The following is a 12,879-nucleotide window of genomic DNA, read 5'->3' on the forward strand; positions in this document are numbered from 1 at the left end:
AAATTTCATGCAATCATCTTTAAAGAAAATAATATGAAGGTAAAAAAGAATTGAGAAAAACCACAAGACAAAAATCAACTCCTTAGAAAACACTCCTCCTCAGAATGAGGAGTTCCAGGGTAGAGACAAAGTACTCATAAAAAGAGGAAAAAAATTGTACAAAAAATGAAAATAAAAGAGCATGCTGCATGAGACAGTTGTAAATCATGTCTTACACAGATTCGTATTTGAGACCTCTGAAAGAACATTCCTAACTGCAAAGTATGAAGTGCATGGAGCAGTAGGACTGGGAAAATTCACAAGAGCTTTGAGAAATGCTTCCATTTTTACCTTTTCCATGAAGTTGGTAATTCTTTGCAAAGATGTTGATGACACTGTGGGGACTTCCCTTTGCCAGTTCCTCCCAGGGCCCCTTGCTGTGTGTGTCACTTGGCTGAGTGAAAAGTGGGGAGTACCTCTCAGCTGCTTTCTGAAACTCCTTTATGGGCTCAAAAGCATTTCTCTCCCGAATGCAAAAATCCTTCTCTTTTAATGTCTCCAACATCTTCAGTGGCAGCTGCTTCTGCTGGCCTCCTTCCTCTTCGGAGAGGTTTTCATCACTCAGGAGAGGCCCTTCGCTGATGGAGTCAATGCTGGACTCGTGAGGAGTAACGGCTTTGCTCAGAGGATACGCCTGGTTCTCACGCCCTGGGGACTCCATCTGCCTCTTGGATAAATGTCCCAGGATCCCTTCATGCCTGTTAGCAGCAGGAGACCTCAATCCAAGGCTGATTACATCAGTAAGAGGTCTGATGGTCTCAGGCAGCTTTTTGAACTCACTAAGGTTGCCTACCCCAGGAAGGCTGTCATCAAAGGCTGTATGAGACACGCAGGCACCCAGCATCCTTTGAATTCTGGCTGAAAAAGTATTTTCATTTTCCTCCCTCACAGGAGGACTCACAGCCTTTGCCCACCGTCCCTCATCCTGGTTTTCTTGCATAAATTCTGAGTTCCACGTGGTACCATAGTTGATGCCAGCACCAGCCAACTTTTTGGCTTCAGTTTCAATCCTGCTAGAAAGGGAAGCAGCTGTAGCTTTTAAAGCTTCAAGGCGATCTAATTTGCTCTTATACTGGCTGGCAGAAGGTTTTACCAAGAGGTTTTCCTGTGCAGCAGATGAATTCATGTACAACTGAGGCATCAGCAACCCCACAGGGGCAGAATGGCTCCTCCTGCCTGCCAACATTGCATCACACTCCTTCGACAGAAGGTCCATCTGCTCCAGACTCCAGTGCTGGGAACAAGGGCCTCCACTTGAGCCCAACAGAGCTTGTGGGTGGGGGAGCTGGACTCTTGGGCTCAACCTGTCTGGTTGTACCCATGGAGGCTCCATCAGATCGCTCCTGAAATGAAAAGTCAACATTTAGTTGATGATTTACATGAGTACTGATGTCATAGATTAAAGCATTGTTGCCACAGATTTAATTTCAGGACAAAATACTTTTTTATGGGATCAGAGGGGTGGGGAATGAGACAGTAAGCACAATGTTATTTAGTAAAAAAACCAACAAACCAAACAACACAGCACCTCCCAAATCTGAAATGCCATTGATGGTGTACTCTTTGTTTCAGGGAGATTTTTTTTTTCCTTCTCACCTGCCCGTGTCCAGAACACCTTATAAGTCCCCCAAAAAAACTTCTCTGATGACTATGAGGGTCTCTGAATACCTTAAGCAGTCCTGGGAGTCTCATTTCTCCTCTACTACTAGTAATTATATCTTTTCTTTATGATGTTACACTAACAGTATTTACCATATTGTTTATTTTATTCTACACATGGTAGTACATGGCATTCCTTGAACTTTTGCAGAAGGGAAACAGCTCTCATTGCACTTACTAAGTCAGAGTACCCATAATGAAACAAGTATACATTTAAGAAGCAGACATTATGTAGTTAAAAATGAAGACACTTGCACAACAGGGATATTAAGAATATACAAGAAACTTCAGGATTTTTAGTTCCTTACATCTAAGTGTTTGGTCAGGCACCTTGACTTGCAGTAAGAAAACTTTGATAATACACTGAACAATTCAAAATTGGGAAAACTGCATGAAAAGAAAGAGGGAAAGGCTAGTTTCAAGCAGAAGCAGCCATGTTTGGTACTTCATAGAGAGTAACTAATGGCTGAATCTGAGACAATAGATCAAACAGCAACACTGAGCAAATAGAGTAAGAAAAATCAACAAATACATTCATATGATCTTGCCCAATGGCAGAGGAAATAAGAGTGTCCCAATATGAAATACACACCCCACTGATGTCAACAAAACATTATCAGCAATCACTATTAACTTTATTTACACACTGGCAAATCAGCCATAGCCGAAATTTTCATATGGTTTCCTGCATCAGCTTCCTTTTTACTGCCAGGAAAATGCTGTAATTGACATAAAGACAATTACTCTCACTGGAACAGGAACTCAAGAGCCAAGGCTATTTTCTCCTCCCAGGGATGAAAGCAGGAGAACTTTCCTCTCTCCCCCAAGGCCCCATCTGCTCACCTCAGTAGCGGCAGCTGTGGCTCTGAAAGGGACATGTCACTGCTGGAAGAGGCACTCGGAGGACGCTCTTGAGCCTTGTTTTCTTTGTCAGATTCCCCAGATGGTTGATAACCAGGTCTGGGCTAGAGATGAAGACAATCAGAAAAATGCATTTTCAACAATGTGTCAGAGTTTAGGAGCTCTTGCTTCATTACTATTGAGAGGGCTAATATCCACAATTCAGCTTCTCTTTAAAATAGAAAGATGATTTCCAGTCAACTTTCTAGTAGGCCTTGCTGGGCCAAAAAGCAGCCACTAGCAAAGAGGCTGTACATTGAAATCACTCTGTTTAAGCAAAGCTACACATTTTGATTTGTTCTTTTTTCTTAACTGATAACCACCAGAACAGCACAAGTCCCAGCCTCCCTAAACATCCGAGCTCCTATTCCTGCAAACAATGCAAGACCTTAAGTTAGTGAATCAGCTGTACCTGTGTTTCCTGCACCGTAGGCAGCTGAGGTGGCTCTTCTAGAAGTGTTCGTTCCAGCAAGAGTTTGGAATAGGTTTCCTGTAACCGTTTGGCTGCTGAAGGCTCAGGAGGAGGCACATTCTTCACTTTAGTAACAGCCTCTTTCTGCTTTCTGTAGAGCTCTTGGAGCCTTTTGTTCTTCTGTTCTGTTGCCTCCTTTTGTGCTTTCTTCTCTTCATTCTGCTTCTTCTTCCTCTCCTCCTGCTGCCTGATGATGTACTGCCGAACCTCATCACTGTCATAGTGGCGTTTCTTAGAGATCACCTGAGGCTCCTCACTGGCTGCTACCTTGTCTGGTTTCCTTTTGGTTGGACTGTGACTCCTCAGAGTTTGAGTTGGCAAAACAGATTTTTGATTCTGCTTTTCCACATCTGTCTCTTGCTTTGTACTCATGGAATCCAACTGCAGGTCATCAAGAATTCCACGTATCTCCACGGGCAGGAAATCCTTGTTTACAGAGGCATGATCTTCTTGGTTATCACCTGGAAGAGCAGCTTCCAGTTTTCTCAGATTGGTCTCAGACCGAACTTTACTTCTTGACCTTTCAGAACTTCTTGAAGAGCTTTTACGGGTAACATCTAATCTGGAATCAGAACCTGTCCTTCCAATGCAGCCTGCTAAAGAATGAGATGTCATATATGTCAGGTAACAATCAAATTTGGGAAACAGCTGCAAAAAGAAGGATGAGGGAGGAGTGCAGATCTCACTGTAAACAGGTCTTTGCTTCATCTGGCGTCACAATCTGAATGTGGCAGCCCTTGCTCAGACTGAGCCCACACCCTTTCTACTCTCACCATCCTCACCACCTCACAGGCATAAGAAGCACAGCAGTTCCCAGCATGCCTTATTTGTCTGTTTGAGATTCTGTATAAACTCTGAAAAAGGCTGGTGGAGGAATCAATGAATATTTATGATGCACACAGATGACATTATACTGTATCTGGAAAATCCACAATCCCTGTTCAACTGGGATGCTCAATCACAGCTTATGGATTATGCACAGCAAACTTACAAAATTCATCTGGCCTTGGACCATGCTAGCTATTCCTTTCCCACTAGCTTCAAGAGGCAAAGACAGATTGCAGGTGGTCCATTTTTTGGTTGCAGCCTATATCTCATCTTTTCCAGACACCCCAAGCACCCTTGCAGCACATACCACCCCTCAAGTCCCATGTGCAGGGACCATGACACCAAAAAAAGTCCATAATGCACCCAGGAACAGAGCTTATGCACCCCAGCCATGGTTGTGAGCAAAATTTCCCCCCACCTCCCTCAAATTCCAGGTTAAAAATAGGAGCAATTTTGATAAGAAACTCCTATCTCAGAACATTCTATCTCAGAAGTCTGCTCTAGTCTGCAGACATGCAGTGTTATATAATAAAGTAAAATGAAGTAAGTCCAGTGATAAAAGAACAACTTACCAGACTTGGCAGCTCTCTCTCGGCCTGTTCTGTCACTGGATACAGCTCTTCTGTCCTGTTCTATTCTGGGAGCTGGACCCAGGATCTTTTTTACCAGCTTTTGTCCCTCCCGCCAGGAGGATGCACTTATCACATAGTTTCCACCTTCAAAATAAAGAATAAATAAAAGCCAAGCTCTAGAGGATTTGCCATGGTATCAGAAAGAAGTATCATTGCAGCCATTCATCATTTCTGTACCATTTAATTCTGCATTAGTGGTACAGCTGCAGTTACACAAACAGCCAGAACACTGATGCCCCAGTGTAACACACAAAACACACTGCAGCATATTAAAGCCCTACAAAAACTGATTTAAAAAAGAAGAATGGGTTATGCAGGTCTAAAATATACAAATAAGCCTTATAGGGACAGGGGTAATATTTCTAGAGCTGTTGACCACCACTCAAATATGGAAAATAAGAAATAAAAACATAAAAGCAACTAAATTGTTGTAATGAGAGGAACAAAAATAAAGGTGAGTTATAAAAACCCCTTAAGCTTCCTATCAAAATAATATTAGCTAAAACTCTAGGAAAAAACCTCAAAACTACTTTAAAGGCTTTTACCGGTAATTAATTGGTGAGATACATGTGTTGTAAGGAGGTTAAAAAATATCAAGCACCAGATGTTTTACACCAACTAATGCTAACTCACTGTCCCTTAGCTGGGACTTCTGTTCCAGCACTGAAAACAGTTAAGAATAAACCCTATTAGTTGATACTTAATTCAAGGACAAAATACCTTGCAGGTGACAGTAACCCAATCAAAATGTTCTAGGATTCTTTTACCTAGAACATTCTTCCATATAATTAAATAATAACAACTGGTTATGGTGGCATCTTTATCTAATATTGGGTAGATTAAATGATAGGTTTATTCAACTCACCTTTCAACATGCTAACTTCCAATACTAATATATTTTTTTTAATAATGACCTTAAAAATGCTTTGGAGAAAAATACAGTATAAAATAGAAAATTTAATTAGGTAATTCAGATAATTAATAATCTGTAAATTAATCAGACCCTCCAGGGGTATTTAATTGTCAGAAAAGCACCTAACTTGAATATATAATTTGCAGTTGATTTTTAACGATTCCATTTCAGGTTCTACCTCCAAGTACTCTGCCTAAAGAAACCCAGCCACTGCAGCATGAGATCACCACAGCCAAACAAAAAAGGCACTGTACTGGGCCCAGGAGCACTTTGAAGACAGGATACCAACAATGTCAAGTGAACTCCAGCACAGCAGAATAATTGTTTTGGCAAACCCAGTCCTCAGTTTCCAACCCCCTTTCTTGTTGTTATTTTAACCTAGAAGTCTGCAGCCCACTACTCAACTCTTTGCTAGCAGAACTCCTTGCCTGCATTGTAAATTACCCAAGTATTTTATAAAAGAGCTGTCACTTGAAACATGTCACTTCAAGTCTCTGTAAAACAGAGGCATCAGCCAAAGGGGTTCTCCTGCAGAATTCACTGTTCTCCCATTAGTTCTGTGTGTGTTTAAAGAGCCAGGGTCAAGTGTCATCTTGCATCTCCAGTCAGCTGTTTAACTCCAACACGCCAATGGGGCAGAACATGAGCCATGGCTATTCATAGCCTGGGCCATGGTAAGCAGTTTCCTACTGCAGTCACTGGAGGAGGATGGACATGACACTTAGGGCTGGTTCTTGTCTTCCAGGGATTTCAGGCCATCATTTTCCATGGACTTAATCCATTATAACAGGGGGTGGCTTTGTACACAATAAAGGGGCTGGAGCTTACAGCTGTTGACTCCCTTGAAGGAAGAGAGGATTTCCTCACAAGGGAAAGCAGAGGAGTGGGCACTGATCTCCTCTCCATGGTAACCAGTGACAGGACCTGAGGGAATGGCCTGAAGTTGTGTCAGTGGAGGGTTAGGTTGGATTTTAGGAAAGGATTCTTCATTCAGAGTGTGTTTGGGCACTGAACAGGCTCCCCAGGGAACTGGTCACAGTCCCAAGACTGATGTAGCTCAAGAAGGGTTTGGACAATGCTCTCAGGCACAAGGTGGGATTGTTGGGGTTGTCCTGTGCTTCTCTCTCACTTGGAACTGTCATAAATACAGCTCAGTGTGATTCCTTAAGTAGGGATTGATCAGCATAGGAGGGAGTAAATCCATGCTTATCACTTGAAGTGTTGGTATTCCTTACCACAAAATATTCACAAGCAGGATTTACAGCATGCAGAAGCACATATTCACTCTCTAAAAATCCTTTGTAATAATTTTTAAAGCTGCTTTTTATTTCTACAAAATGTTTACAGATTATGGTCACTGTACCTAAGGAAAAATAGAATACCTTAAGAGGGGTTCAAAAGGTGCCTAAACTTGCATATATTAAAAGAAAAGAAATTGCTCTGTGATTGCAGCCATAGCTACTCACTTTGTATGAAAACTAAAACCAAATAGGAAGCATATCAGGAAGTCTTCCTAATTCTTTTGCTGCCAATATCAAACATTCACACTACTGGAAAACTAAGAAGCACTGTCAGAATTCCACATGTGCTTAATTTTATTTTCTTCTATAAGGCACTGCTCTACAGAAACCTGCTTGCATCATCTTCTCTAAATAATTAAATTTAAATTGTATTTAACAATCAGTGGGATTGTCAGACAACAGTGGGGGGAAAAGTTATCAGTTGGTAAAAGAAAGAAACATTTATTTAAAAATACCAAGATTTGGAAGACTACTCAGGGAATGTGTGTTTACATTATTTCACCAACTGAAAAAGCCAGGAGTGGGTTAAGGAGAAATGAAGGTGCAGAATAGCAATAACTCGAAACATGGAAGAACAACAACCAGAGAAAAGCCAGGAGCATCCTGTTCTCTGCTTCCCCACTGAGAAATCAGCCCAGAGAACACCTTTGACAGCAGCCCCTCCTCACCTGATGGGAAAGCAACTCAGCAAGTCCCACTGGCACTGATTTTAAGATCATGTCTCAGCATTGCTGACTGAGCCATGGGTCAGGCTTTATCCAGCTTCATCACACCCCAAACAGAGACAGGATCCAGAGCAGAGCTACTGCTTCTTTTTGTCTACATAACCCTGACAGGTACCTAAGGATACCTCTCCCCACAAGAAACTCACACTCTGCAGCAGTTTCCTCAAGGTGCACACAGCAAGTGGAAAGGCAAAAAATTAAAATAAACCACAAAAAAAGTGCCAACAACAAAACCACACACAAGCCCCAATGCAGCACAGTGCACAAACTCACTACAACAGCACTGTTGCACATCTAAGAAGGCTTTTAAAGGAATGCACTTCTGTTTTTCTTTCTTGAGACAAAACTTATCTCTGAAGGACATGTAGCAATCCTCCCTCCACAGCAGAAATAGTCACCTTGTTTGGACTCTGGACTTGACAACCGTGTCAGTTTTTGCACTTTCCGCACTGGTCTTGTAGATTTCCTCTCTTTGTTTCTCTCACTAGATTTTCCTTTTACTGTTGAATCCTCTAAAAACAAACAAAAGCTGTTAAGTGATATCCCACAGGGGAGAACATAGAATAACAAGCTTGCTTCAGCATCTGAAAAACCAGACCTCAGAGAAACATAATAGAATTCACTGACTTTCCCAGATTATACACCCAGATCAATGACTTCCAGTCCAGCACTTTAAAATCCTCACAGAATTTTGAATCAAGGTCTGTTTACCTATGCACTGGAAGGCAGTGAAGCCACAGCAAGGCCATACAGATATTTACAAAGTTAGTTTTCAATACTAAAAAGAAATGTTGTCAGTTTATATTAAACAGTTGCTGGTTCTCTTCTGCTACAGATACTGCATTTTACTGCTCTAATGTTCCACAAGGACATGTAGTTCCTGAACTCAAGGGCTGCTGCTTCCACATTAATGCATGACAGCACATTCAGCACATCAGGAACTCTCAGCACATCAGGAACTCTGTGGCCACTGTTCCCACTGTTTTTTGGTTCCTCCTCGTTGAAGAATGGGATCAGATAACCTAAAACAACCAAGATGTTGTTCAACCCCCTCTATGGACAGATCTGAAGCTTTATTTAGATGCCAATGTAAACATTTAGAGCCCCCAATTTCATGTGAATCCACTCTCTGATGGATGTCCATAGGAAGCATCAGAGGCAGAACAGGATGTCGTATTACAAAGATGTAAGAATGGAATTTTTGGAGTCTTTCTCACCCTTAGCACCCTTTCCTTACAGATTTTCTAGCTGCCTTTAAGGCTGACAACAAGAGCAGGTAAGACAATCAATGCAGTGAGTACCACAAGCCTCAGTGATTGCATTTGCAGAAAGTTAACTTCCTCCTCACCTCTTTTAGCAACAAACAGCCCTTTCCTGACTCCAGGAAAGTACAGGCTGCTTCTCACCCTGCTCCTATTACAGCAATTTTGTTCTACTATGGCAAATCCTGAACATCTTTTAGCCAAAATTACTGGAAACTTGGAGTCCATATCATATCCTTTAGCCCAACTGCTATACAAAGATGAAGACATCCTGTATGGTCTATGCTTATACATAAAAATCTTTTTGTTGGAAAGATGACTGTTGCTGTAGATATTAGAGATATAACAGATTATTTCAGCACTAGAGAGCAAAGAACAGTTCTGATACAACTGACTGTACACACCCAAAACACCACATGGTGTAAATTTAATACAGAAGTAACACATGGATAGTTAATCTGACAACCTAAAAATACACTTACAGTACATATTATGTGTAGCACCAGCATTTGTTTACTAGCAATCAGATATTCAGCATAATCTTTTCAGCTCAGAAAGGAGACACGTTCCACAACAGCTGTTCTACACATGGCATCAGGACAGAAGTGTGGATCAACACACACACAGCTCCTTCCTTTTGTAGGCACTGGACACATGATCCAAATGCCTTTTAATTGGATCTCTTCAACAGAGCTTTTGTAAAAAAATCTTGAATTTCTATAAACAGCTTGTTATGCTTGCCAAAATTAAAAAAATGCTAGTATAGATTAAAAGTCTGTGGAAATTTAGCATTAATTTCACAGACTGATGTGAACAGTGCAAAAATATTTGCAAAATAATTTTACTGGAAAGGAGCATCTCTTCTTTCTGAACTATTTTTTATGAGTGATTCCATAAAAAGTCCTCAGTAATTTATCGAGTTGTACAAGGAAAAAAGACAAATTGGTTTATTACTGCACAGATACCTACAGATTTAAATCTCAATGCATTTTCCTTCAGTCTTAAATGTTTTGAGCAAAGAGAAAAGTTATTCTTAATAAGTAAGCTCTTACTGCAAAACTAGAGGTTCTCTGGGGTTTTTATTTTCCATTCCCTTCCATTTTTTTCACCTGATCTCTTCTCCCTTCCCCTACTCAGTCAGTCAAGGCAATTCAAGCTTACAGCACTTCACTGTAACCAGCCTAGCAAATGAAAAAAGCACACTTGGGCATCCTACTCCAGCTCACCCAGAGAAAAGAGCTGCCAATGGTACTGCAGTTTTTCAGAGAGGAAGATGAATAAAGATTGTGTCTTGGAGCAGTACATTTGAAAACAGAAACCAAAAGTGGGTTTTGTCCTTTTAACCAGGAAATTGTACTCATTCATGCAACCATGTATAAAAAAGCCACAAAATTAAACAAAAGTTATTCTAATGGAGAGTTTTCTTTTTTCCTGTTTCAAAGAGATGCCATTACTTGGCATTCTTTGTGGTACTGTTTTTTTATTAGAAGTATTTGAATGAGAGAACTGGGAGAAGGACTAATTTTGTTGTTGTTTTAGTGTTCAGTAAATTCCTCCCGTGGAGAGAATTACAATATATTCAACACCCATTCCTTCAATTTTTTGTTCCCATGACTTTGTAGACTTGTACAAAATATATTTCTCTGCCTCTTAGAGAAAGTTTTGTGGCTTAATCAATTCTACTTGTGGCTCACCTTTTAACTGGAGTGCAATATCTCTGTAAAGCTCCCGACCAATACGAAACTCGTCTGTATGCCAGATCTTTCCATCTGGAGCGCGAATCCTTGTTTCAGCAGGATTGAAACCTGAAAGTAAACCATTCAAGAGCTGAAAATAACTCCATAAAATGGAAATACAGCTTTGTTAGAGTGGAAGGGATGGGAAACTGCCAAGTAAAAAAGTAACTGTGTGAATATCTAATGCTAAATTAGAAGAAAGCAATATACCAGTCTGCCACTTGCTCACAGTTGAAAAACAGCAGAATGGGTGAGGAAAAGATTATTAAAAATGTGAAAGGCTTTTTCAATAAGCTCTGAGACCATTAAAAAAATTATTGCAATCAACCCAAACACCAATACAGCAAGCTTCTTTTTATAGTAATTCTAATAAGACACAGGAAAAACTTCAAAGGAATTCACACTTATGTAATTTAGCAAGAATTTCTTTTTATTTGTGATCTGTGATCATACCATGCACCCCCATATTGCCCAAAGAGAGCTACGAGCCAGGTCCATGCTTTGAAACGCTGCTCAGTGGATTGAGCTCTCTCCCTCACCCTGTACCGCCACCAGGGAGGGGATCTGCACCTCCATACCTCTGTATGATGGAGCAGCAGGCACAGCTGTCACCTTCCTGACCTTGGGAGTCACCGTGTTCTCCACGTTAGTGACCACGACAGGTTGCTCAGCATAGCCCAAGTGCTGCCCTCTGCCACTGAGCTCCTCAGAATGCTCCCACTGCTTTCGGATCCTCTCCTTCAGCTTCTCCAACTTGGCATCGTGCTGCCGCTGCCTCAGGATTTCCAGCCTATGAGCACTGCAAATACTCGTGGCAGAAGGGGAAGACACTTTCAGTTCACTGTCCTGGGATGTGATACTCTGAGAAGCTCTAGTGCTACTTTCATCTCCCCTGGAGCTACTGGTTTTTTCTTCTTCCAGTCTTGAAAGTGCTGCAAGCCTAGGAAATGGCTCGTGACTGTGCAAGGCGTTGATTGTGGGTCGGTCATTCAGGTACCTCACGATGGTCTCGTCCGCAGCAGAAGGGAAAGGGCTGTCAAAGGCTCTGCTGTGCCGGTCCTGCTCGTGTGCCAGACAGGCTGGCAGTTCACTCTTCCCTTCTGCTTCACTCAGCTCCAAACTAGACAGCAGCTGCTTGGCCTCAAGCTGGCCAGAACTGTGGTAAGACAGAGAATTATATAAATCCCTGATGTAAGAGAAGGGGGGAAAATTCACTGTCAGAAACACAAATGTAGGACCCTCAACACAGCAATCAGCACATTCATCAACTAAATGAATGACTTCCTCTACCCTGGCTCCACTTTAAAGGCAAGTTCTTTTAAAGTCTGACCACCTCATATTTAATAGTGCAAGTCTGATCAAACAGAAAGAGACTTCTGTTCAAAATTTCATTTTTTGCACTCTCTGTCTGAAAAGAATATATATAACGTTGAAGACTAGGAAATCAGCAAGCAGTAATGTCACCCTTCAATTTAAAAGAGAAAAGCCTTAAATAACAAGTATAGACTAAAGAGAAGCATAATTAGTACATGAGCTATTCAATTAACAAAATTGACCCAAATCAGGGGTCAATTAGCCCCTGTCACATGCAACAAGGAGGATCACCTCACAGCTGACTCAAGTAATGGAAAGAGACCAAAACTTAGGTGTCAGGATAATAATCATGTTCTATGGGCCGTTCTGTGTTCTGTACCACTTTTGTTCATAGGAGTTTCTCACATTCACAAAAATGTGACTTTAGTACTAGCTCTCGTACTACTATTACTACTCTTACTCCACACTGTCTTGGTAACACCTTTGGGAACATATGCTGAAGAACTAATGAAACAAAGCTGGAAAAGCAAAAGTCTTTTTGGTTCTTATTACTGAAACTAAATACCTATCCAACCCATCAGGTCACTAATGCCATAGGCATATCACTTGATGGCCTGGTCCCATTTCAAAACAGTTGACTTTAAACTCATATTCACTAAATAAAAAAAAAATTTGTAATATTTACTAAAAAACTCCAACAACACGTGCTGTCACATGGGTAGGTGATGGGAGGAAGCAAACCAATTTTTGAGGAGGTGTCAAAAACACCACTGTTAGCTTAAATCTAATCTCAGCATGTTTTTCTTCAATAGGCAGCTGTCCCAGCACTGACCTGTACGAAGCCAATGGCTCCCGGAATTCCACACGACTGCATTTTTTCACGTTGCTCTCCAGAGTGGTTGCTCGAAGAGGGCTGCGTGAGGACTTCTCCTTGCTTGATTTATTCTGGCTGGAGGAGCGGGAACCTGAAGCAGAAAGCAAAGAATGCTCCATGTACCCACCTCTCCAGAAAGAGAAAGCTCCTGGGGCTGAATCATTGACATTGTCTTTCTTGGGTTTGAGCAGCTCTCTCTTTCTACAAGCTGATTTCAACAACCA

General features: G+C 41.3%; 1 protein-coding gene across 8 annotated transcripts in view; it reads right to left on the bottom strand.

Moving 5' to 3' along the window:
- The window catches only part of CEP350 (centrosomal protein 350), a 70,228-nt gene that overhangs the window by 43,554 nt on the left and 13,795 nt on the right, over window positions 1–12,879 (bottom strand). For 6 of the 8 annotated variants that reach the window (XM_071435857.1, XM_071435853.1, XM_071435854.1 and 3 more), the window contains exons 5-12: window positions 12,614–12,746; window positions 11,046–11,653; window positions 10,426–10,536; window positions 7,868–7,981; window positions 4,471–4,614; window positions 3,011–3,666; window positions 2,542–2,663; window positions 331–1,382 (exon numbers count right to left, since the gene is read on the bottom strand). In XM_071435857.1, the coding sequence (XP_071291958.1) occupies window positions 331–1,382; window positions 2,542–2,663; window positions 3,011–3,666; window positions 4,471–4,614; window positions 7,868–7,981; window positions 10,426–10,536; window positions 11,046–11,653; window positions 12,614–12,746 (2,940 nt within the window). The remainder of the gene's footprint in view (window positions 1–330; window positions 1,383–2,541; window positions 2,664–3,010; window positions 3,667–4,470; window positions 4,615–7,867; window positions 7,982–10,425; window positions 10,537–11,045; window positions 11,654–12,613; window positions 12,747–12,879) is intronic. The other 2 variants (XM_071435855.1, XM_071435852.1) reach the window with 2 other exon arrangements.

The sequence above is a fragment of the Agelaius tricolor genome, unplaced genomic scaffold (assembly GCF_023055355.1).
Source record: "Agelaius tricolor isolate 1412-34295 unplaced genomic scaffold, bAgeTri1.0.p SCAF_11, whole genome shotgun sequence".
NCBI lineage: Eukaryota > Metazoa > Chordata > Aves > Passeriformes > Icteridae > Agelaius > Agelaius tricolor.